The 24,279-nt window shown below is 38.9% G+C and overlaps 1 protein-coding gene and 2 long non-coding RNA genes across 5 annotated transcripts in view; 1 reads left to right on the forward strand and 2 right to left on the reverse strand.

Moving 5' to 3' along the window:
• LOC107994067 (fat-like cadherin-related tumor suppressor homolog) overlaps nt 1-24,279 on the forward strand; it is a 466,334-nt gene that overhangs the window by 298,088 nt on the left and 143,967 nt on the right. The window contains exon 6 of one of the 2 annotated variants that reach the window (XM_062076345.1): nt 16,188-16,247. The exons of the other annotated variant lie outside the window; for it this stretch is intronic. Within the exon in view, the coding sequence (XP_061932329.1) occupies nt 16,188-16,247 (60 nt within the window). The remainder of the gene's footprint in view (nt 1-16,187; nt 16,248-24,279) is intronic. 2 annotated transcript variants of the gene reach the window in all.
• The window catches only part of LOC133666267 (uncharacterized), a 124,272-nt gene that overhangs the window by 21,398 nt on the left and 78,595 nt on the right, over nt 1-24,279 (reverse strand). The window lies entirely within an intron of this gene.
• LOC107994132 (uncharacterized) lies at nt 23,323-24,253 on the reverse strand. The gene is made up of 2 exons (XR_003696715.2): nt 24,115-24,253; nt 23,323-23,999 (listed from the first exon to the last, which is right to left on the reverse strand). It is a non-coding gene; the product is annotated as an uncharacterized LOC107994132 (long non-coding RNA).

The following is a 24,279-nucleotide window of genomic DNA, read 5'->3' on the forward strand; positions in this document are numbered from 1 at the left end:
TCATCGATTACGGGCGTGTTGCGTGTCACCAGTGTCAACGACCGCCACTCTTAATATCGTCCAATTCGCGTCGTAGCCATCCGCGTCATCGTCTGTTCTCGGTAAACGAGTCGATCCGCGCGAACTCGCGGCCGCCCCCGTTGCACAATTCCGTCCATTACGAAATTGACGACCCCAAAGTATCACCTCGAAAAACTGCTGGCTTCTGAAAAATTTCAACTCGACAAAATTAATCCTCCAATCCCGTGCGTTTAATCGTGGATGACGAAACGAGGCATTGCGAAGTCCACTTTAAAAAGTATTGGGATTATTATTACTCTGGCCCATATATATTTGTTTACAGTTTTCGTATCACGAGTCAATAGTATCGTAAATGTTCTCTGAACTTCGATCCTTCCCCAATGGCGTTTCGTCCAAATTCAAAGAGGATCGAAGCGGAGCCGCGCCACCTCTTCTTCTTCATCTTCTTCTTAAGAGGCCGTTAAACGAAGCGCAAAAACGCATTCAAAGCGAAACGCGTGGCGAAGCGTGTCGAAGGCAATCGAGAATCCGCTATGAATCATAAAACGAGTCATTAAACATGCACTCCTCTCTGCCAATCGTCCATCTCGCCCACGCGTCTCTCACCTGCGACACGGAACACGCGAATAGACGGGACGGGATAGAATTGGCCGGATAACGCGGGGACTTAGAACGCCGGCCTCGTTCCTCCGCCATTCCCTCGCCTCTTTAATACCAAACTCGCATAAACGGCGCGCTGTCTTGCGGACTGTGACGCGGCAATTTAGGCATTTGACCCCAACGGCCCTCACAGGGTTCACCCGTTTAACCTCCGTGCAATGTCTCTGTCTGCGGCCGTGTCGGCCGCAGCGTGCCTTGCGAGCGAGCGAGCGAGCGCGCCCACACCATCCCCTCCCCTCGCGCATTCTTCCTCCACATTCCTCCGCTTCTCTTCCTCCCCGACCTTCCTGAATCGAGCGCCGACTGCTTCGTGGCTTCACCCCCTCGCAAGATCGCCGATACCTCGTCCTCCCTCCTCGCCGTGGAAACGATACTGCTTTGCTAAGGGGTGTTCAGGGATACGGGAGGACGTTGTGCAGTCTCTTTTTCTTGGGGGGGATTGTTGAGAGGGGAAGATTTGCAGCAGGGTGTTTCAGAGATTTTTAGAAGTGTTTCTGTACTCGATTTGGAATCGTTTCTCTTGGGAGTTGATGAGCTTTCTCTCGAAAGTTAACGGGGAAGAAGGAAAGATTGTAATTATAATCGAGTATTATTGTGCAAGTTTTTGATTTTGATAAGCGTTTCTGTATTGCAAATGATTTCTACGCTGGAATGGTTTTTCTTTTTTTTTCTTGGGGTTGCTTCGAAATGAATGTTAATGACAAGGAAAGATTATAGTTACGACGAATTGAATTATTGCGAAAGTTTCTGATTTCGATAAGTGCTTCTGTCTGATTTCTATAAATCGTTTCTCTTGGGGGTTGATGAGCTTTCTCTCCAAGTTAATGACAACTTAATGACGAGGAAATTATAATTGCGACGAATCGAATCATTGTGAGGAATTTCTGATTTTGATAACTGTATATTGCAAAAAATGTATATTGTATATTTCGTACACACGCTATCAAGCATTGCTATTAATATTCGAAATATCGCGAAAATTATCGCAGGCGAAGGAATCTCGTCCAGAAGCACGTAGGTGGTTTGGAGAGTAGGGAAGGCGGAAATCTAGGTGGATAGCTCAATTGGTCGAAGCTGTCGTTCAGCAAACGAATGATCCGGCTTCGAAATGCACCGTCGCTCGCGTTGATGAATGGTCTGCACCAATGCGAGTGTCACGTCAATCCTTTCGCTCCCCCTGATGAACGCGTGTTGCGCAGTTATGCGTTTCGTCCGACGCGACCAACGTATTCATCCCGATTCTTACGAGAACCAGTCAAATTCTTTCGACATGTATCTCGTTCCCGATCGAACATAATAAATTTTCTTCAAATTCCTCCTATAGAATTGGCGAAAATTATTATTATGAACCAATGATAAATTTATACATACACATTCTTTCATACGTATATTACGATTGTATTAATAATTTTTCCTTTTTTTTTGTCAAAATCGAAGATATCATTAAACGCAGGTGAATCGGTTTAAAAAGGCTTCTCGGTTCGCGCCAAAAAAAGAAATTGGCGGGAATTTTAAACGCAAAAAGTGCACCTACACTTGATCTTGGTAATTTTCGCGCCGAAAATATCCTTAATACACACACGTCTGGCAATAAAACACCTTCGTATACTTTACTTTCCTCTTTCCTTCTTCTAAAGAGTAATTTGTTGATGTTCATTTGAAGTTATTACGAGGGTTTTGCTCGGAAGAAAATTAGGCTCTGTAGATTGTCCCGAAAAATACACGTTATCTCTCGCTGTATAGGAGAGGATCGAGCTACTTGTCCCTCGAGTTTACGACTTTTGTCATTTGGAGCTTGTTCCAGGGAGGAAGCGCAAGTAAGTAACCCATTAAGAATCAATCAAGTTTTTGTCGGTGTTGAACTTTTGAGAAACTTGTCATCGTTTAGTGATATTCTATTACCCTGATAAGATTTTATCAATAAAGCTAATCTTAATTAATAAGGCGTGTACAAACGTGACTCGACTATATATATATATATAGATCTTTCACCTTACCTTCCACCTTATCTCTTACTAATTTTCGAGTTTGAATTCGTCTTAGTATATACTCGAATATCGAATACTTTACATTCTCAATCTTTAAGTTTTAAGCAAAATTCTTTAGAATCTTTTTCCAACCATCATCCCCGGCGAGCAAGCTTCGGGGGACGACGGTTAACCGCTGCTTCGTGAAACGGTTTGGCGCACCGTGAGTGCCTCGTTAACCCGTAAATCGAGCGTCTTCTCAAACCGAAGAGAGTGCACTTCGGTGTACTTAATGTCGTCGGCGAAAAACGTCGAGCTCGGCGATAAGCTATCAACGATTAGCGCCTTTCCTCCACCGATGAACCCCGTCTTCCTGGTCAAGCGCGAGCACTTTCGTGGGGGTTACGTGCAAGTCTGCCCGATAGATGCATAATGCAACCTCCTCGAGGTTTATCTCTCAAAGTTTAACGAACCTTTTATCGTATCTCGCCTCGTAGTTAATTTTTATTATGTATCCCCACACGATATTTCTTTTTTTTTTGAGAAACTTTATGCTCATAAAATTATAAAAATATAAAGAATTAATAATTTTTTCTCCATTTAGAGTTTGATTTAGAACGTTGAAAAATGGCGATTGATCGATGTTGTCGATGTGCTATTAGCGCCAAGAGATGAAGAATGGCATACTCCGCTTGTTGGGCGAATAAAGGGAGCGGGTTTTATCGGGTTTACACAAGGGAAGGACTTGGGTAAAGATAATAAAAGCGGTGGTAACGAGAACAAGTCTCTGAAGCGATATCATAATTAAAGCGCGATTAGAATTTCAGATGTGGCTATGGTAAAAGTAGAAACGTTTGCTTAAAAGAGAAAATACGCGATAAATTATATCCGGCAATTTCTAATTTACAGGAATATTTATTTATTTCTTTTGATCAAGAAGAAAATTTGCTAGATCCTTTCTTTCTATCTACGGTTTCGAAATCAAATTCTCCGCCAAACTTTATTGCCTTCCTATACATATATACGGCTTCCAGATCCAAATCTTGTATGAAACTCCTATAATCCCCTCTCCCCCACTGCTTAACGTAAACTTTCATATCTGGAATCCCACTTAATTTCATTCTCGAAAACCGAGCCACATTCTCGTCCCCCACCACAAGAAACGAAATCTACCCCCCTCTAACTTCCGTTAATCCCCGCGCAATCGCTGAACCGTGACAGAACATCCCTAAAGTAGTAGAATCTTCTCCACCAGCCCCGCCCCCCCAATAAGGAGAAGGGGGAGAGGACGTCGCAGAGCGAAAATCAGGAAACTGGAAAGGACAACGGAGCCCTGGTAATCCTCCTCCTTGCGTAATCCTCTTGCGAATTTCAACCGTGCCCCACTTCGGAACACGTACAAACGACGCACACACACTCGGGATATCATTTTAGAAACAGGAAATTTATCCTACTACTCCGACTAATTCGAGTATCGTCATCGATTATTCTTATTATACATCTTATCCGCGGGATACTTCTCTTACTCCTCGTTCAGTTTTCGAGTCGTGGATGATAATGAATCTTCGATTTTGCTTTCTTATCGTTCAAATCAAAGATGCTTGAACTTTTCCATCTGACGATCTAAAGTCGCACCAATCTAAAAGTGCTCGAGAGAAAAGGGAAATGTAATTTCATTTTTTTTTATTTTATTAAGAACTCGAAACTAATCGAACGTCGCTTTGTCGCTTCTGTCGATCGATTATTCGGTCGCGGATTCGTTCGAGGAATATTCAGAGAAAATGATCGTGGGGGAGGGCACGCGTAGGTGGTATTACACGGCTTAAATATCGCTTGGAGATACCTTCGTATACGTGATGGGTAGATAATGCCGTGTTCATTAGCCGTGTATGAATATTAACTCGTTTCGGTTAGGAAGGACGTGTCCCGTTCGCCTGTTCAACAGCTGAACAGGGATCCATCGTATTAGTCGTTCAGTTATCGCGCACCCCTTCTTAACAGGATTTGTGTTGCGAAGGGATTTGTGAAAGGGATTTTAAAATTTAAAATTCCCACAGGTGGACCAACGGATTCTTTATGCGCGTGTGTTCTTTCTCTTAAGCTTTAACACTGGTCGACAATTTTGCGAAACTCTGGGATAAATCGTTTTCAAATATATATATATATGTATAATTAATAAAATTTGTTCTCCACCTCAACGTGTTCTGCATAATCCTGATGCAGCATTGCTTAACGCGCTTCCACATTTTTTGTTTTAAAAAAAATATAACGTGCACTTTTCAATTCACGTTTATAAAGTATTCTTAGATATTATTGTATATTTCTTAGGAGTCTACTTATTGCGTAGACCTTTTTACATTTTTAACTATTATTTCTCGTATAAATAAATCGATCAATTATTATTTACTTTACAAACTTGAATAATGCTTCAGAATACGATATCTGGCGAAGCAATAATTTGCGATTATATCTGCTTTCGTCACGTTCAATTTCTTCTTGCCTTTCCCTATTATTGCTTCGGGTGTTTTTTAATTCGTCGAACTTTTTATTTCTCTCACGAATGAACCTCACAAAACGACACAAGCGGATCTTTCGAATTTGGAAAAAATTCTTTTCAATCAAAAGAGCGATTCTCTGTAACGCGTTAAATAACCATTTTATTTCCACGAGAAGGGAGCGTTTCAACGAGTGAAAATTGGAAAAAAGAGAAAGAATGTTCGTTAAACAACTTTGGGAATATGATGGGGTAATAATTACTATAATTTCAGCCCCGTCGAAAGTAAATTCCTCGTCGATCCATTTCCCCCTGTCTTTCCGTTCGAGTTCCCGGGTGTCGAATATCATCGCGCGAAGTCAGGCGAGGCCTTAGACAGGTTAAAATTATCCATCGGCGGCGGTGGCGAGTGGCGCTTTAACAACCGTCTGGAGTGGCGAGTAGTGCTAATGACGAGTCTGAAAACTGTGAAGATGGTTAAAGGGTGGAGTGAAAGAAGCCTCTTGAAGTGCACGGTACGTCGGCACGGTTGCACGGTGATGCGTGAGGAACGCAGGCATAGAGGAGAAAAGAATATTTCGTTCCACGGAAAATCGAACTTGCCATATAAGTTCGCAGCCATGCTTAGACGATGCGAAGAAGGGGCTCATAAGTTCCTTTCGAGATCGTGGAGACGTTTCCATGTCGCGTTTTAAATTCTACGGATGATCGTGCAGTTGAAACTCGAGTTTCGTCGAGAAATTGTTGGCAAGCATCCTTGAATTAATTTTCAGTATCTCGTTGTGGGTCGCTTGTGGAAAGCAACAATATTTCGTCATCGAAAAATTTAGTTTATATCGAACGTAAAATAAAATGATTTATTACGGATTTAATGTTACCTCGCTATCGTTCCTCGAATGAAATCTTTCCACTCTCCAATGACTTAACGAATTTATCGATATTTGCTCCTCGAACTCGAGCCGCCTCTTAATCGTCTTACAAACAATGTTTACAGTGAAGTACTTCCTGGAAAAACTCTTGCCATGTGTAATAATAGTCTGGAGGATTTCCTTCTCGAGACGCAAGAAAAATGAGGGGATAAACGGCGTCGAAATTAACGTGATATCGCGAGTCCCTCCTTTTATAAAATGTTCTCCATGCGGAAACGTCCGGTTGACGAGCCGTTTCTCCTCGCTCCAACGACCGCCAATCATATGTTCGAACGGCGCGCTCCCATTTACATAAAGAGTCACGGAAGAATGATTCCTAGATTTCGAGCGTGGACCAAAAATGCGCACGGTTTTATTCGTGGCCGCATAAAACGGAATTACACGGCACTTGCCACACGAATTGATTCTCGTGCCCCTTTTACGATCCTTTTCGATCCGCGTGATTCTCGTTCCTCGGCTGCACTTGTTCTCTTTTCGTGTGCACGTTTGTGAGTCGTGTGCCGTAAGACGATTGAAAAGTAAAGAGAGAGAAAGAAAGAGGGAGAGAGAATTGATTCGCAAATAGCGATAAGTATATTGTGGATTTTTATGTAAATGTAATTTTTCCCTTCTTCCTTTTATTTTTTTTCGTAAACACAACCGAAGAAGTGGAATATAAATAGAAAGTATAAAGAGTGCGTTCCACTAATGGGGGGGAATACTTTGCATATTTTTGCATACCGTGTATACACTTTTTACCTACTTTTGCACGTAAACATTTGCACATTTTTTAATATCTGTAATTCCTCGCTTTAATTTATATATTCCATTAATTTAATTTATGGAAAAACACGTTGCAAAATTCATTACATGATTAAAGAGGGGGGGGAAAAAGTGGAATCACACTTCTCATATATATATCGTCTCCATCTCATCGCACCGCCTATGGTGGTATCTAAAAAACCTCTAACCTCTGACAACGATACTCGAACGAAGAGAGAGAGAAAACATTGAACTTTTCACCTCGAGTTCGCCGCACGGCCTATGTAAATCAATACCGATGTAAAACACGGCCATTAACGTTGATTTAACGCGGCATACACTCGCAGGAGCACCGAACCAAGCCTGTGAATCGAGCGTGGCGCGCCTATCGCGTCGGCCATATTTATTTACGCGTCGAGCCACCCTCCCCCTCCCATAAAATCGTTCTTAATAACGATAATCCGTGGCTCCTTTAAAAACTCGCTTCGCCTAGAGCAGAGAAATTGCCGTGGGATCGTAAGTTCGAGCGGTGTGCTTCGTAAAGTAGAAGAAAACGGAAGAAAAGTAGAGAAAACGTGCACAAAGATATCGTATCGAAAGAGAGCGCGAGATTATATTACGTTTCATTAATGGTGTGGCACGAGAGAGAGAGAGAGGGGGGGGGACGTCTTTCGTGTATAAAACGAACGCGAATTGAAAATTTACGGTTGACGTCGAACAGTCGAGGATTATGGAAACGGAAGCCTCGCACGAGGTTTCGAGTTTAATGGCCGTTAGGATCGCGAAATGAGCAGCCTTCCCATCGTGCTTACCTCCCCTCCCCTCCCGCAGCTCGCTTTCAAATGTCATTGCGCGGTCTTTAACGCGGGCGTAACATGCAAACTTTGTGCAATGACAGCTACCGCGAATCTCTACCTTCAAGCAATTATACCGATCGTCTTTTAATCCTCCGTCTAATGCCACGCGATTTCAAAGTTACAGGCCTTATTGTATTTATTTATTTATCGAGATTGTTCAGATTAAAATTTCAGACTGAAAGTTTTGTTTATTTAAAGCTTTCTTTCTCGCTCGTCGAGTTTCGTTAATCGTTTCCATTCGATTTAGAAGTTGGCCGAACTCGAGCCAGTTATTTCTCGAGTTATTGCGTATTGGATAACATTGGATATTGGATAATAAAGGTATAGCGATCTTATAAGATATTTTCAAACATAATTTCTAGTTTTCAAGTTTTAAAAACGTGAAATTAATTTTACATTTATGGAGGAGGAACGAGTCGAGCTTTGTAATGCGAATCTCTTTGAATATTTTTTCTTTTTTTTTTTTGTCCGTTTTAATAATGAAAATTATACGAGGGATTGTACCGTATCGGGGAAATTTAAAAAGAGCGGAGATTATAGCGAAATGGAAATTTTGAAATAGAAATATTTGCAAAATGTTCGAGGTGATAAATAATATTTTTCGTTTTACAGCGATTGATCTTTTCCCGTGAATCCCGTGTGATTTTTGAAAATAATTCGCCGAAGGGAATTCTCGCTTTGATACATTCGGGCCGGAAACGAACGTTGCACGTTGATGGGATAAATGAATGTTCCGGTTCAGATATTTTTCGCCCGAGTGTAAAAAACATGCGGATGATACGCGGATTTTCAATTATATTTGGATTTAATTGCGTTCTCAATTAAAATCTCAGTAATTCGAAAAGCGTCAAATTGGAAGCATGCTTTGTTAATATAAAATATTTGCGCGTTTATATACGAGAATCGTATTTTATACGATTTATCGTGTAATTTGATATTTTTATCATTATCATCTCTGTCATCGTACAACTATGCGGATAAAGAGCACGGTTATTGGTAGCACGTAGAGAAAATACAAGATGCATATATGTATTTCGTCAAGTTAAAAAACTTTTACAAAAGATCGAGAATCCGGAATAATAAAATAGCTACATTATTTCCTAAATTGCGTTTGCATTACGGTTGTATTACACGCTGGAATATGGCTATAATATTTCGCAACTGTTTTGAGCAGCTAATTGATTTTGGGCGCAACACGCTAGTCGGTAGAAGAGCCATAAAGCAAGTCATAAATTCGAGCAGGCGTCAAATTATAACGCGGCTCAAGTACCGGTTCCTCTCGAGACAAGGACTAACAGAACTATATATATTGCATTCAACTTCCTTGTTAAAGCGTATAACGATACAGCAGGAATGATAGAGCAGAGTTGTACGTCTTACGTTACTATGCTCAACATATTCGAAAATAGATGTAATATATTCGATATCCGAATAATACAACAATATTTTTTTATTGCTGAACAAGCCTCGAGTTTCGATTAATTCAATTATCAATTATTGCGCAACGATAAATTCTGTTTTCTTACTAATCTCCTGAAATCCTATCTAACCTCGCCCATTCGTTTTAATAATATTATCATTAATTTTTAATCTTTAAATTTACAAGTAAATTCGAATTTTAATCGAAACAATTTTTCCACTAGATTTAATTAATTATATCGTACAAGCGAAAAGAAATAAATATCTACGATTACTAATTTTGATTAATAAAAGCATCCTCGATGATTATAAAACTTTTAAAATTCATTCCGACAAGTTAGGCAGTTTCCGCGCTTAAGTTGGAGATCTCTAACACCGCCACTCCGCTAAACTTCCGTCATATCAAATCCATTTCCAAACAGTTCTCTTAATAATTACATTCTCCGTTACGAGAAAATGCAATTAGAGACAACGCGCTCACAATTCTCGTCGATTTCCTAACCAAACACTCTCCCTAACCAACAATCTCGAACGATACTTCCACGAACGCGTACACCTTTTACTATCCTATCCTTCTATCTCAATTAATCTTCGAAACAACGAGCCGCACGTCCAACCACGTAAGAAAAGTCGTAGGAACTATGTTTCGAATAAATTTCTCTCTGGTGGCAGCAAGTTTCAAAATACGAGCAAAACTTTGTACACGAAAGATGTCCCCTTCTCTCGAAGAGTCTGTCGACGAAATCATGGAAATAACTAGGCTAGAACTTGGCAGAGGTGGCGCTGACTGACGAGTCCTAGCCAGGGCTGCCAATTGTACGAATTAAAAACAACCAAGAGCGAAATAATTATTCGCAATGCGAAATATTCGAAAATATCGAAGTCTCGCAACATCTCGGTTACATTTATCCACATTTATTCCTGCGGATGGATTTAGGTTAAAAAACTTTCGAATATGCTTTAATATCTACCAAGTGGAAAAGTGTTTTTGTAAAAGTAGAACGTATGTCAGGTTTAATTCAACGGGATTTTAAAAGTTCTCATCAAAGGACGATCTCCATTTGTCTAATTACAACAATTCCCTTTAATAAATTTCGAAAAAATCACGTTCCTTCACACATCCATCTTTACATATTAGACGAGGCAAAAATGAAAGAAATTTGAAATTTCACTTATATCGAGGCTAATCTAATAAATTCGTCGAAATTCGACGTTACATCAAACGAAACATTCCTACGATGATCAAACCGGATGCCAATATCGATCGCCATTGCATTGGATAAAGTTGCAACGCCGTTTGCTTCTATCGAAACAACGAATCTCTCTCTCTCTCCCCTCCCTTCCCTCGATCTATAATCGCTGCATGTATTTCGTCAGGAGGAGAGGGATGTCAGTGAGAATATGAGAGGAGCGTTTCAGCTCGAGATGGCTGGCGGAAAAAATTAGAATACGGGCGGGCGTGTCCGGTAATACTTTCCAGCTGGACTACAATGAACCGATGTAACGCTGGCAAGCGATTGCTACACGGAAACAAGCGTATATGTGCTCGTTGTATGATAAATAAAGAAGAGAGAGAGGAACCGTTCCCTTCTTTATTTATTTGCCCTCTCTTCGACTCACCTCCGTCCACTTTGCGGAACATCGCGCGTATTCGTGCGCGATTGTACCTCGTGCCGAGATATTCGTGCCGATCGAATGCTGCGGTTCTGCAAACGTGATCCATTCCTTCCTTCCTTCGTGGGACGTTAAGAAAAATTTGAAAATTGATCGTCGATGTCTCTATTCCCAAGAAAGAATAATGGATGGATGGATGGATGATGGAATCGTTTTGAAGGTGTTGAAATTTTAAATTAATTTTAAGCGAATTGTGAAGTTTGATGGGAAATGGATGTGAATGGATATTAAATGGAATCAAGTGAATTAATACAGTAGATTGATATTGATAAAAAAAAATTATATAGTTTTATTGTATCCTCTTGGGCAGTGAAAAATTATTTCATGGAAATTTCTTTTTTTTCCCCCATTTCATTTTCCACAGCACTCTGCTTTTTTAATAATCAAGAATCTTGAGATTATTAGTCTTCAGCGCCCTATCATTTCCTTACTCTCGTTGCTTTTCCTTGCATTTCCGAGGCCACATTTAAACATTTAAACGAATTATAATTCATAAAGTTGAAGAATCTCGTTCCATTTATCGCCGACTGTGCTGATTCTGTGCGGGAAAGGTATCAATTTCCGTCGAAGCATAATTTATATTACGATATTGGACGATATTTTATTATTAATAACGAAGAGCCGATTTAAAATTGCGGATACTCGATTAATTAACCATTAATATTGATTTTCACTCGAGCAGAAGATATAAAATTTCCTAGAATTTATTTCCTTGATAATATTAATGCGTAATGAATAGATAATTATCGGTTCAGAGATGTCTGTTGCAAAAAGCACATAATGCTCTAATATCATCTGATCTATTTTTTAGATCAGAAAGAGTATCTAAAAATTCATTATTGAGCTTAACGATTTCTATATTCGTGTTCTTTCGAGAAACTCATAGAAAACCACAATCGGACTTTCCTTCTCACCAAGAAGAGATCCGCTCCGCAAATATTTGCATTGGACAGCCTCGAGATAAAATCGATTAAGCACTCTATCAGAGAAACATCCATCGACGCGGAAACTAAACTTTTGTTCTAACACTTTGAATAGATCCTTCTCCTCCTTTCTTCTTTCGTATCCTTACAAGTTTTTAACGAGATAGTGGTTCCTGTGTAAATATCAATTTCCTCCATTTCCTCTAATTAAAGTCAATTGTAACTCGAAATTGTCATTTAAATTAAAATCACGCTTATCAATTACCTGTCAAAAATATTCCCCATACCTCGTTCAACCCATTCGTCGAGGATGAAAGAATCAATTATGAAAATTTGTTCACAAGATTAATAATCAAAACCACATGGAACGAATCAATAACATGATCACTTTTTTTGCAATTCCATCCTTTCTCCATCGAAAATTTATTACATCGAATGATTACTGATCCAAAAAAAAAACACTTTCCCATCCTTAAAATTTCACACTGTTCTCTGACACGTTTTATTTTATTCGTCCTTTCTTTCCACCACTCTTGGAAGAATCGGCTACGGGATCAATAATTTTCAACCGACGTGCTACCGTTTTTATCTGGCGGGAATAATTCAAACACGCGCATCGACAACTCCATATACTAAACACGTGCAAACGTCGAACGCGACTGTTTGCGAGAAAAATGAAGCTTTAACCGGGCCTCCCACCCATCCGTAGTTTTTATTCTCGTTTATCAACGCGATACGTCGCACACGTTGCCACTGTCGTCGCTCCCTTATCGTTATTGCGATACAAACACCCCCTCGTTTCGTTTTCCATTCGATCCTGTTCACAGGCGGATATCTTCCTGCTTTGTTTTTCGATGAATCAATTGCGTGCACGTAAAATCTTTGAATGATTCTTATCGATCGGTATCGGCAAGGGGTGATGGAAAACCTAGAAACTAACTGGATCCGATAAAATTCAAATAATACGAATCTGTACCGAATGATCTCGTTACTGTGGATTAAAATAAAATATTGTTAGATAGAAAATGGAATTGTACATAATTTTATTTAAGAGCGTCATTGAAAGATTTTATATTTACAAACGAATGATTGCAAATTTTAATCCGATCGATAAATATCGTACTTGGATTTTTGCATGAAATCTTTATAATTTTTATAAACCGAAGAAACGAAGATCTCGAATAGAACAGAGAGATTTGCTTTTGTACATCCATTCTTCCAAAAAAAAAAGAAAAAAAAAGAAAAAGAAAAGAAACCACTTCAAAGTGGTTCCCTTTCAAAGACCCTCACGACCCCACGACCCCACACAGTCAATTAATTTTGAATCGCGGAGCGCATAACCATAAAATTCGGCCGCAAGGATCCCCAAGATCCCGATCCACGGGGATCCATATCCCCGCATTATCGCTTCGTTAGTCGTTGAATGAATCATTAAACGGAATGGCCCGCCCCGGGGGCTACTTTCGATCGATCCGATAAACAAAGCGTCCGCACGCGTTCCTTTGTGTTCCCATTGCGGCGTGATTAAGGCCGAGGCCCTGGTGAAAAGGGCGAAGGAATTTTTCACGCCGTGAAAACGAGCGGGAGGGGAGAGAACTCGCGCCATCTCTCTCATTCTCGTCGCTGTAGGCGCGTCATCAATAACGTCCTTTCCACTCTCGTTCGAGGGAGAGGCTAGTAGCGACGAGATGCTTCTCGAGCCAGGTAAAAATAGTTAAAAATGGAGTCGAGTGATCGCTTAGATAAACTTCAAACCTCGGCAATTATTTGCAAATTATCATTTATCTCGATAAATTACCGAAGCAACTTCAACTGTTGAATTATTTTGCAGCGTTTAAAAGTGTTGAGCGAAAACAATAAATATAAACGTACGAGTTTAGCTGAATGAATATATTTCGATTATACGTGATTGCGCGTATCGAAGAAAAACAAATAGATGCCAATTATGAAGCAGTGGTATTGCCAGCAACGTTGAATAATAAAAGCACAAATAAAATTTCAGTGAACTTTTGAAATTCTACAACAAAAAGTTCGACTTTTTACGAAGTGTACATAAGACTCACTTAATAAATAAAAGTTACAAATAATTTTTACCCTTTTCTTCTTCGAAACTTTGATCGAATCTTTACGAAGAAAGTATTTAAGGGATAGATGTCGCTGCGAGCGTGTAAAGTACTCGGAGGAGACGGAAGGGGAGGGGAAAAAAGGAGGGGAAGGTTGGCAAAGGTTTTTCGAAGGAAGAGTGGGCTTGATCGCAGGCCATTATCTTCCTAAATTGCCCCGGCGCACCAATATCCGCATAAAGGCCGCGCCAAACGCACCCCTGCGTCTCCTCGTCCAATCTCTTGTGCCACCCTCCCGTCGAACCGTGGATGCCATTGGACCAGGTTTTCGCACCCTTCGCGTTATTATTATTATTATTAACGCTGCTCGTGACACGGCATTCACGTGGTACGTGGAGTACTCGAGAGGGCTCGTTTTAGAGAGAGCCTCCTCCCTCCTTTTACCCTCCTTTCATGGATCTTCTCTCTCTCTCTCTCTCTTTACATTCACAGCGCATTGCGAGCGTTTTATTAATCCCTTAATATCGCGTAGGAGAGACACGTAAACGATTGTGAACAAGATTATTAAATTTTTGCAAATTTTACCAAGACGATTTTTTTTTTTTTGTTACGATTCGTTCAATCATCACTTGGTTATTAGTAATTATTGTGAAATATAATTGGTTAGGGGCGTATTTCGAACGGCTCGGCCAGTGTGTGACGTTATGGTCGTTTATGGCACGCGCTATTGGAAATAAAATCGGCGAAGCGAGGGGTTAAATGGTAGAGGTGATCCCCAAGTAATTGATAAATGCTTCGTATCGCCACCCTTTGCCACTCGAATGGTGACCATGAATAGCTTTCCTAAGCTTTTTAGGATTTTCTTGTCTCTCAAATTGGATCGTGGTCGAATTTGACAATAATAAATTAAATTACGTATAAAACTTTATTTATATCGTGCGATATCACGTTTCAAATCTTACAATTCTTACAAAAACTGTCCAATCAGATATAATTCGATCTAATTTGAGGTAGAAGAAAATCCAACCGATATATTATTCCACGATTTATAAAACTTAAGACCTCAGGAATCTATTCTTGATATTTTAAGAAAAAATTTTAACAAAAATGTTATCGCCGTTTGAAATTATCGCATCAAACGATCGAATGGTGTCATTCGAGCGCAAAGGATTAAGAACGAAGAGGAGATGGTGAACTTTCCTCCTTAAATAGAAAAATCCAATCGTAATTAGAAATTTAAAGTAAAAACGGCCGATTTATCAACGGAGGATATCGTTGTAAGCGGCATTCGCAGTGGAACGCGTGCGACGAGCGCGATCCAATCTAATGCAAGTAGTTTTTTCCGCTTCGGTGTTCCTCGGCGGGTCACGCGCGGAAGTACGCCATTAACCTGTCGGTGACTTATGGACAGATCACACATAATAACGCGTTGATACACAGAACGGGGGTCGCGTGGTGGTAATAACAGCCGGGAGAAAGGGCCGCAAGCGTGCATTAAAATAGTCTAATCTGGCGTCGATGCACGCACGCACGGCCCCGCCACGAGGCCCGGTAATTATTGTATTCCGAGAAGGTCTCTCGCAAAGTGGATAATGACTGGTAAAACCTCATTGCCTCCTCGAACCGCCTCTTAAAACCCGCCGCCTGAGAAAATGGTCTTAACGAGAAAGAGAGGAGATATTTTTGTCAAAAGGCTATTCGGTTATTTTCTATCGTCTCCGATTATTTTTTTTTAAACCTGTGCCATTTGCATTGTTCGTCCACTTCATTTTACACTTTACGTCGTAAATATTAATGGCACGGTGATGGAAGCGTGGATTTTATTTACATTGTTTTGTTGTTTTGTTATTGTGGTATTTTTTTCCCCATTAAAATCGCTCCATCAATTATCCTTTTCATGCTTTGCAACGAAGCATCTTGGAACTGTTGACGTACGAACGTCTCCTCGCAGCCTATTTCTCGTATGCCTGGCTCATTGTGTTAAAGAGATTTTTTTTTTTTCTTTAAATAACGCAAAGAGATGTTTTGCCACTAGTAGGATTATTCATAAAGTTTCTCAATGAAATCTAATATCTATTTGTCGGCGAGCAAAATTAATATTTACCGAACGGATGGAACGCGCTTTACAATATTGCATATTTCATTATAATATTTGACGAAATTAATTTATCAAATGCCAATCAAACCATTGTATCGCAAACACAATTAATATTCGGTAAATTAACAAAACGCATTTTCCACCCGTCCCAAATTTCATTCTACACGTGTGAATATTTAACACCGCAAGAAATCAATTAATTAAACGATACCGAGCTATTATTCAAAATAAATAAAATCTAATATTTCATATCCTCGTCACAATTAATATCTGCCAAATTTATATTTCATGCGGTAACAAATCGATCAAACTGATTAAATCGTTTTCCTCTCTGCTTACAGGTAAGAATCGTGCAGCTCTCGAAACCAATCGATCAATCGGCGCGAAAATAGAGCAACTGGGTGAGTCCAAGGATTCCATTTCCTCTAATCTCATTTATTTACCCGATTTCATAATATTCGCAAAAGCTGTGCGTTAATAGATAACCGAGAAAGGGGTGGAATTCGATTCTTCTTTGCGAACGTTGCGTCAAATTCATCTCGAAATTTGTTTCTGATAGATGGTTACGCGCTGTCCGACGTGTATTTCGTTTCCCATATTCGATTGAAATTCATGGGCCCCCGCTATATCATCCACGTGTTAGGCGCGGTAATATCTTTCTGCTTAAATGATATATATTCCCTTATGGCGATCGTGGTTCTCACGCTTTTGCTTGATTCGAACGTTAACTTTGATTTAATGTTGCAGCGATATTGACACTTGCATAAATGATATCTTGATTTTTAATCATAAATTTGGATAGAATATATTTTGGCAATTATCGATGAATGATCCTTGCCTGGTCAATTTTTATCTCAAGATCCAAAAAATCATATTCCATTAGCGTTTATATCATTGAGCAAAAATTTTTTACTTTTACTAAAACACAAAATTTAATAGATTCGTTTATGTAATCAATGGATCAAATATATTCTTGGATAAATAATACTTTGATGCAATTGAAGAGAAATGATCAATTTTTATTACAAGATCTAAAAAATTATATTCCATTAGCGTTTATATCATTGAGCAAAAATTTTTTACTTTTACTAAAACGCAAAATTTAATAGGGATTCGTTTATGTAATCAATAGATCAAATATATTCTTGGATAAATAATACTTTGATGCAATTGAAGAGAAATGATCAATCTTTATCACAAGATCTAAAAAATTATATTCCATTAGCGTTTATATCATTGAGCAAAAATTTTTTACTTTTACTAAAACACAAAATTTAATAAAAATTCGTTCACTGTACCAATGGATCAAATATATTCTTGGATAAATAATACCTTGATAATAAGGATTTTTAATGATAAATTTGGATTGAGCATCGAAGAGAAATGATCCTCCTTGCCCGATTGAATTTTTATTACAAGATCTAAAAAATTAAACACAAAATTTAACAAAGATTCATACCAATTTCCTCGACTCCTCACCCCACAATTTCCCAATTTATTACCCCACTCTATCATTCCTCGCCTCTTCACGTACGTATAATAAGCCATTATGAAAGCATATTTATATGTTAATCACGGACGATATCCATTACGCGCTACTATTTTTAATTCCATCGCGTCCACGCGCAATATTAATTACACCTCCCTTATGAAAATCGCGATATCCGTAATCACCAAGCACGAATAAACACTTATTCCAAGACCATATTCGATGATCCATTCCACCCTTTCAACGATCCATCGAAGAACGAACGATCCTCGTTCCGATCGTCGTTATCCCCGTAGGATAGGTCGGTTACGAGCCGAGCGGTTCAATCCGCTTTCCACCCATCTCTGGACGCGTCGTGCTCGACTTCTTCTCGTTGAAATTGTGATGGCGGCGCGATCCATCGGACGACTAAAACGATAATTAAGGTAAAAAACGGGACGTTTACCGGGTGCCGAGGCTGAACTGGCTGATTACTATGGTTAGTCGGGCATCGGTTTTCATGGGGGAGGGGCGGAGGGGGGAGGAACAGCTCCGTAAAATAACGCTCCGTTTCTTTTCCATGCTCGGTTGAAAAGATGTTTTAAGGGACGGTGAAACAACCGGCTCGGCTCTGTGTGCCGCGCGGGTCGAAGTGAAAAACGTAAGAGGAGGGAGGACCGTTTCGAGAAACTACTTTGTTTAAGAGCCTGTACTTTTCCAAGGGTCACGCGAAACCCTTTAAACCGAGGCTTTCTCTGGAATGGAGTTTGAAATTGGTCTACAGAGTGTTTCGAGATTATCGGCTTGTTTTTGCTCGGAGTTCAAGTTTGTGGAAGAGGAGGGAAATTTTTGTGGACTTTCGTGTCGAAAGGTCTTGGGAGAATGGTGTGTCGTTACAAATAAACCAATGGATTTCTTTTGATTCGGTATTTTATGAAGAAACTTATAATATAGCGAATTAATATATCGGTGGTTTTATTAAAATTTTATTGTAGTTTTGAAACACCCGGTATGTGGAAAGATTTGAACACTCGAAGAAAGAAGAAATGATCGCGCGTTGATTGTTCTGGAATAGAGATTGTTTCGATAAATTTTCATTAATATTTATTAAGAAATAATATTCTGCGGGTGTTATATTATATCATACTTTATTTTGGTTTTCATATTTTTCCATTAAAAAGAGGAGAATTTCTGAAAAGTTGAAGTCCTCCTTGGTTTCGTTTAATCTTTCGAATTTTTAGAAGTCTCAAAAATAATCCTGTTGGACGGTTGAGATTCTATTCACGCCGTTGTTTCAGCTCGGAAAATTATGAAATTTCTGCTCTTACGTGTAATCCTTCGTTAATTGTAAGCAGAAAACGGTAAAGGTGCACAAGGATAGTTACGTGTACAGAACTAAGTTATAGTGCACCGAATAATTAATAGGCGAGTAAAGTAACTTTATTGCCCCGTGTGATGTTACAACCTGCCTAACGATTTACTACTTATAACAGGATGAATATAAAATCAGACTGTTAGAATGTTAAAACGGTTAGCTTCTAGATGATGTACGACGCGTGTTCCTATTTTCCAGGTAATAATTTTCTATTAATTTTTCAACCCAAATGAATCTGAAATGAACGTAAATGAATGGTCGAACACTCGTTCGGATGGACTAATATTATCTCGTAATAAAAATTATTTATTTTTTGTTCAATCTGCGTATCAAAGTGTTGTTAAATTATCACAAAAGACCCTCTTCTATCCTCTTTGAAATTAACTCAAATTTTAGATATTAGATTGAATATTTATGAAACGAATTTTTATGCAAGTATTCCAGATTCCACGAAGTTGCACGAATTGTAGTTCCATAGGGCGGAGGGCGCAGGTGTCCTCGACGCCATATTCAAGGATCGTCGAATGATCCGAACGATGTTCAAAAGTTAGAATTTCGCGGGGAGGTTATGTGAAAGGAGGTTGAAAGGAAGAAGCAAAAGTACGAGGCAATAAACGGCAAGATAAAGAAAGTTGAAAAAAGGAAAGTGGAGACAGTAAGGTATTGGGGCAAAGGGGAGGATGGTTGAGTAAGAAAAGGAGGTTGGTTAAAAAGAAAAAGAAAAGAAATAGGGGAAGAGAGAACAAGAAAGAGAGAAACGAAATGAGGAAAAGTAGAAGGAAAAGAAGGAAAAAGATTTCGAGTGGACTTTCGAGAGAGTGGGATAGAGATAGGAGGAAAAGAAGGAAGGAAAAGAGAGGCAAACACTTTCGTCGACAACTATCGGTGTCTCGAAAGCCTGCAGGCACTTGGGAAATATGCGCTGTGATCGGACCGTGTATTGTGTATCAGCGTAAGAATCGCACGGCAGAGATATCGAATCGATTCTCGTCGAAACAAATCACGCTCTTCCCAACGTTTCTTCCTTGCTCCGAGGAATATTCTCCCGGAGAAAAGAATTGATTTCACTTCGGTTTGGATCGCGATAAACGATGCAACGAAGAATATTTTATCCTTGAAATAAATTTGAAAGGAAAAGGCAAACGATCGGATTGTTGATTACCGTGTAACATTGGATAATAATAATAATAATAATAATAATAATAATAATAATAATAATAATAATAATAATAATAATAATAATAATAATAGATTAATTTTGGATAATATAAATTTTTTAATATATTATTTTTAACACATTTTTAAAGTATTCTAATTGTTTAAATTTATACAAATTCACTAATTGAGTAATATTATAAATTATAAAAATGAATTTCTTACAATCTCACATCATCGTAACAAGTTCGTAATGTAATTGTTCTTTAAATCATGAGAAGAGATGGAAAGGAAGATTTCTTCCTCCTGATTTTTATATGTAAGCACATCGCAGATTCATTAAGAAAACCTTAAGTAAGCCGGATTAAAAATAAACTTCCCTTCCCCTCCCAGAAAGAAAACAAGAACATTACAGGCCGAGTAACGAGTGATGTGTAATTAGTTCTCTTCGACGAATTCCTCGATCCATAATCCTCGTTAACACGCACGGTAACTATTAATTTCCTGTTGCCTCGGTTGACCGATACAACCAACCAAGAATCTTAAACTTTTCACATAGGAAACGACTAAGTAGTCGGCTCCACTTCTTTATTTTTATCAATTCCTTCTCTTTCTTATTTTTATCAATTCCTCCTCCTCCTTATTTTTATCAATTCCTCCTCCTCCTTATTTTTTATCAATTCCATCTCCTCATTATTTTTATCAATTTCTCGTCTTTATTTTTATCAATTCCTCGTTCTGCTTATTTTCATTAATTTCTCCTCTTCTTTATTTTTTGCGGGGAGCTCCGAAATTCGTTCGCCCAAGATAAATTAAATAATTCAAAGTCGATATGAAACGGGGAATTTAAATCACGGGGAAAGATGGTGCCCAATCTGCGCGGATCAAGAATTTCTTCCATCCATCCATCCATCCATTCCTCTTCTTCGTTTTCGCTTCTTCTCTCCTTTCCTTTCCCTCCCTTCCCGATTGTTTTATAATCTCGACGCTAGTGCTCAGTGTGGAGGATTTCTTTTCTCTTCTACTTCAGAGTTGCATCTTTGGATTTCGAATCTGGACGAGCGATTAATTAATCCGCCATTTCGATCGATCCTGTCCGACTCGAAAGGGAGGAGGGGAAATTATTCTAATTCGCGGCGATCGATCCGCATGGATGAATTAATAAAGAATGGCCTCATACGTCTTTGATATGAAACGAGACGGTTATAAAGAAACTACCCATCATTAAACCACGTGTATCCGACAGCATTTTCGTGCTCAATTTCCTGTACTCATACCACTTTTTTTCCTCCGGCCTGCGAAACCGACATTGCGAAAAATATGCGGAGGCCGTTGGAGGCTCAGTTTTTCAAGCTCTAAAAAACGGCTTTCGAGGACCTGGCTCTGCGCAATATTGATATCGTAGTATGCGGATACTTTTTCAACTCTGAGTTTATACATGACAAAATAAAAAAAAAAAAAGGGAAATAAAATTATTTTCTTCAAAAAAATTACCTTAATCTAATAAATTCGATCTTCAGCTTCGAGAATCGTCCTAAATAATAGTATAGATTGATCCGAGTTTTCGATATAAATATAGTTTTTTAAAATATTTTTTCTCTAACATTAGAGAGTTCGATATTATATTATTATCTACTTCGAAAACAATATCGTCACTAAAACGGGCGCTCCACCAGTTTAAAATAGCAGAGAACGGTTTTCCATTGGAATATAGGGCGATGTTCGTTGAAGTTTCTTTTTACGCGCGGCAACCCACTTACTATTATTATTATTATTATTGTTGTTATTATTATCAGAGTGATAGCAAGTTTCGAAAAGTCGTAATCCAACGACGTTGGGCGTATTTCATTCGTCATGGCCCGTTATATACCTTAACGATCCTATAAATGGACCAAACAGCGAGACCGCGGAAGCGGAACACTTCTAACGAGTTTCATTGAAATTCACGAGAATCGTGGCTGACCCCTACCCGACACGAACTTTCGAATGAAATTACTTTGGACGCGCGATGAATCGCGAGCAGCGCGGGCGAAAGGATGGCGAGGGGAATCCGTTATCGATTTCTCTCGCGAGAGAAGTCGAGAAATCCATCCGAGCGGTGGAAATTCATCGATCATCGTCCACCGATGACGCGGTGACAATCGGTGCCAATCGAGGCGTCTCTCTCTCTAGGGGTTGCACGAGTGCAAGAAAGTGTTCCTAATGAAAACCAGCATGGCAAACGATGGGGATCGCTTGGTAACAGGAAATGAATTCGAGTCGGGTTGTGCGTGCGAGTAACATTTGAATAAATGTGTATCCGACTAACGTGGATAAGGATATTTGTTTTTGAATTGAATGACGATTCATTGAGATTTCTCGCGTGTTTTTATAGATTTCATTTTTATGTAAAGTGAAAAGTTTTTCGAATCTTTAAAAAGTTTTCATTGGCGAGATTCTACGAAGTTGGAATTCCTGTGAGATTGTTTTATCTGTAGGATTAAAACAATTTAGATATTTAATTAGGCCGATATTTTATGTTCTTAGTATGGTAAATGAAGGGAACGAAGATAGAAATCGTATTCGAAAGCCGCTCCCAGATCTAAAAAGTACCTTGCTCTTCAAGTTTTATGAATGTGTATGATGATACCGCATTCCACGTTTAAAACGCGTATATAAATCCATTTCTTAGAAATGATAAATAATCAAATATTTCTTATACTTTTATCGAAACTATCTCGCGTATCGTGTGTACCACCAAACGCATAAATTATAGACGAGTATTGATAAATATCAAAGCGTATGCATATTGCTTCTGTAACTTTGTTCCGCCACATAATCTCAATGGAAACTCGTTATGATAACACGCGTAAAATGTGTGTTACGCGATGATAATGCGACGAGGGGGAGGAGAGTCGCTCTTTTCTTTGAAAAATGAATTGCACCCGGCTATTCTTCGTAGAAATCTTTAGGTCTCGTTCCCATGTGCGCAATGCACCATGTAAAATACATATAGCGTATGAATGCTCCTCATCCTATCTTCCAGTTGCACGTACCAGATTTTGATCCAGAATAACGTGCATTCCATTCTCGCTGCGTCCCAACGTTGTACGCTACACTTGTAGAAACATGCCTTAAAGGTACATTTTTCGCAGGCTTAGACCGCATTCTTACACGTACGATTTCAACGAACCGTTACCCTGTTTTCTAACTACATGCACGTAAGAATATAATTTTGACACAGAACAAGAGTCTAACTTTGCACGAATATGTGTACAGAAACACGCCTTAAGGAGAACGTTACCTTTTTTTTTTCTCATTCAGAATTCCGTTACTCTAGAATTTACATAATATCAATCCTGAATTATAATAAACAAGAAATGTTTCGACATCATTCGTCTCCTCCGTATAGTACGAAGAAAAATCCTAACCTCGAATTCGCTCTTACAAATTAAACTTATCGAAATCAAAAATTATCGAATAATATTGAACAAAATCATAATTTGCATATTTATTGTATTTATTTACAACAAAAGTTTACTTGTAAACTGTTCGAAATACAACACAAACGCAGAAAATTCCTAACCTCGAATTCATTTTTACGAAGTCGGCAATAAAACGATTAACGAACAAAATCACAATTTATTGCACATTATACACTTTACATTATTAGTCCACGTTGAAAATTGAAACCTCTCAAAATATTGGATTTCATTTATAGACGATAAACGTTGGAATGAAAGTTTGGCTTACAGCTTATTTTTGAACCGTGTGTAGTTCTGGTCGAAGGTTCAACGACGCTTTCACAGCTCGACGTTCCCCCATGATATAACGCGATAATCGCATCATGCTCAACACACAATGCTGGATTAGTTGCCGATTCTGTACGCGGCGTAAGGGGGTTATTCGAAACGGTTGCACGAGCAAATTGATGCGTGATCGTCGCATTGTTCCCGAGCTTGGTCCTCGGAGACAGATACGTCGCAATTTCGTGCCGTTGCAGTCGGATGCACGATGAACCTTTCCGCAGGAATTGACATTTGCTGCTTCGTTTGAAAGACGATGTTGGGCAACCGATGTTATTTCATCTGTCAAAGCTCTTCAATTGGACGATATACGAGGTTAATTTCGAATATCATAGTCAGTTTATTATATATATATTTTATATTTTTATACCTGCAGAAATTTGTTCGTACGATTAGATGTAAAGAAAATGGAAATTAGATTAGATAACAGTTATTGCATATGAGATCGCAGATTAGGTTATGTTGATCTGAATTTCAAATTTTACTTTTGGTGCAATATATTTATGAACGAAATATCTTTTATATCTCAAAAGTACATACATAATTCTTGAAAAAGTACATAAAGTAAAGTATTCCTAATTTCAACTGTTATTTCTTTTTCCAATTGTTTTCACACACGCGTCTCTTTTTATCTCGTAAAACTAAGCGTC

The sequence above is a fragment of the Apis cerana genome, linkage group LG6, assembly GCF_029169275.1.
Source record: "Apis cerana isolate GH-2021 linkage group LG6, AcerK_1.0, whole genome shotgun sequence".
Classification (NCBI taxonomy): Eukaryota; Metazoa; Arthropoda; class Insecta; order Hymenoptera; family Apidae; genus Apis; species Apis cerana.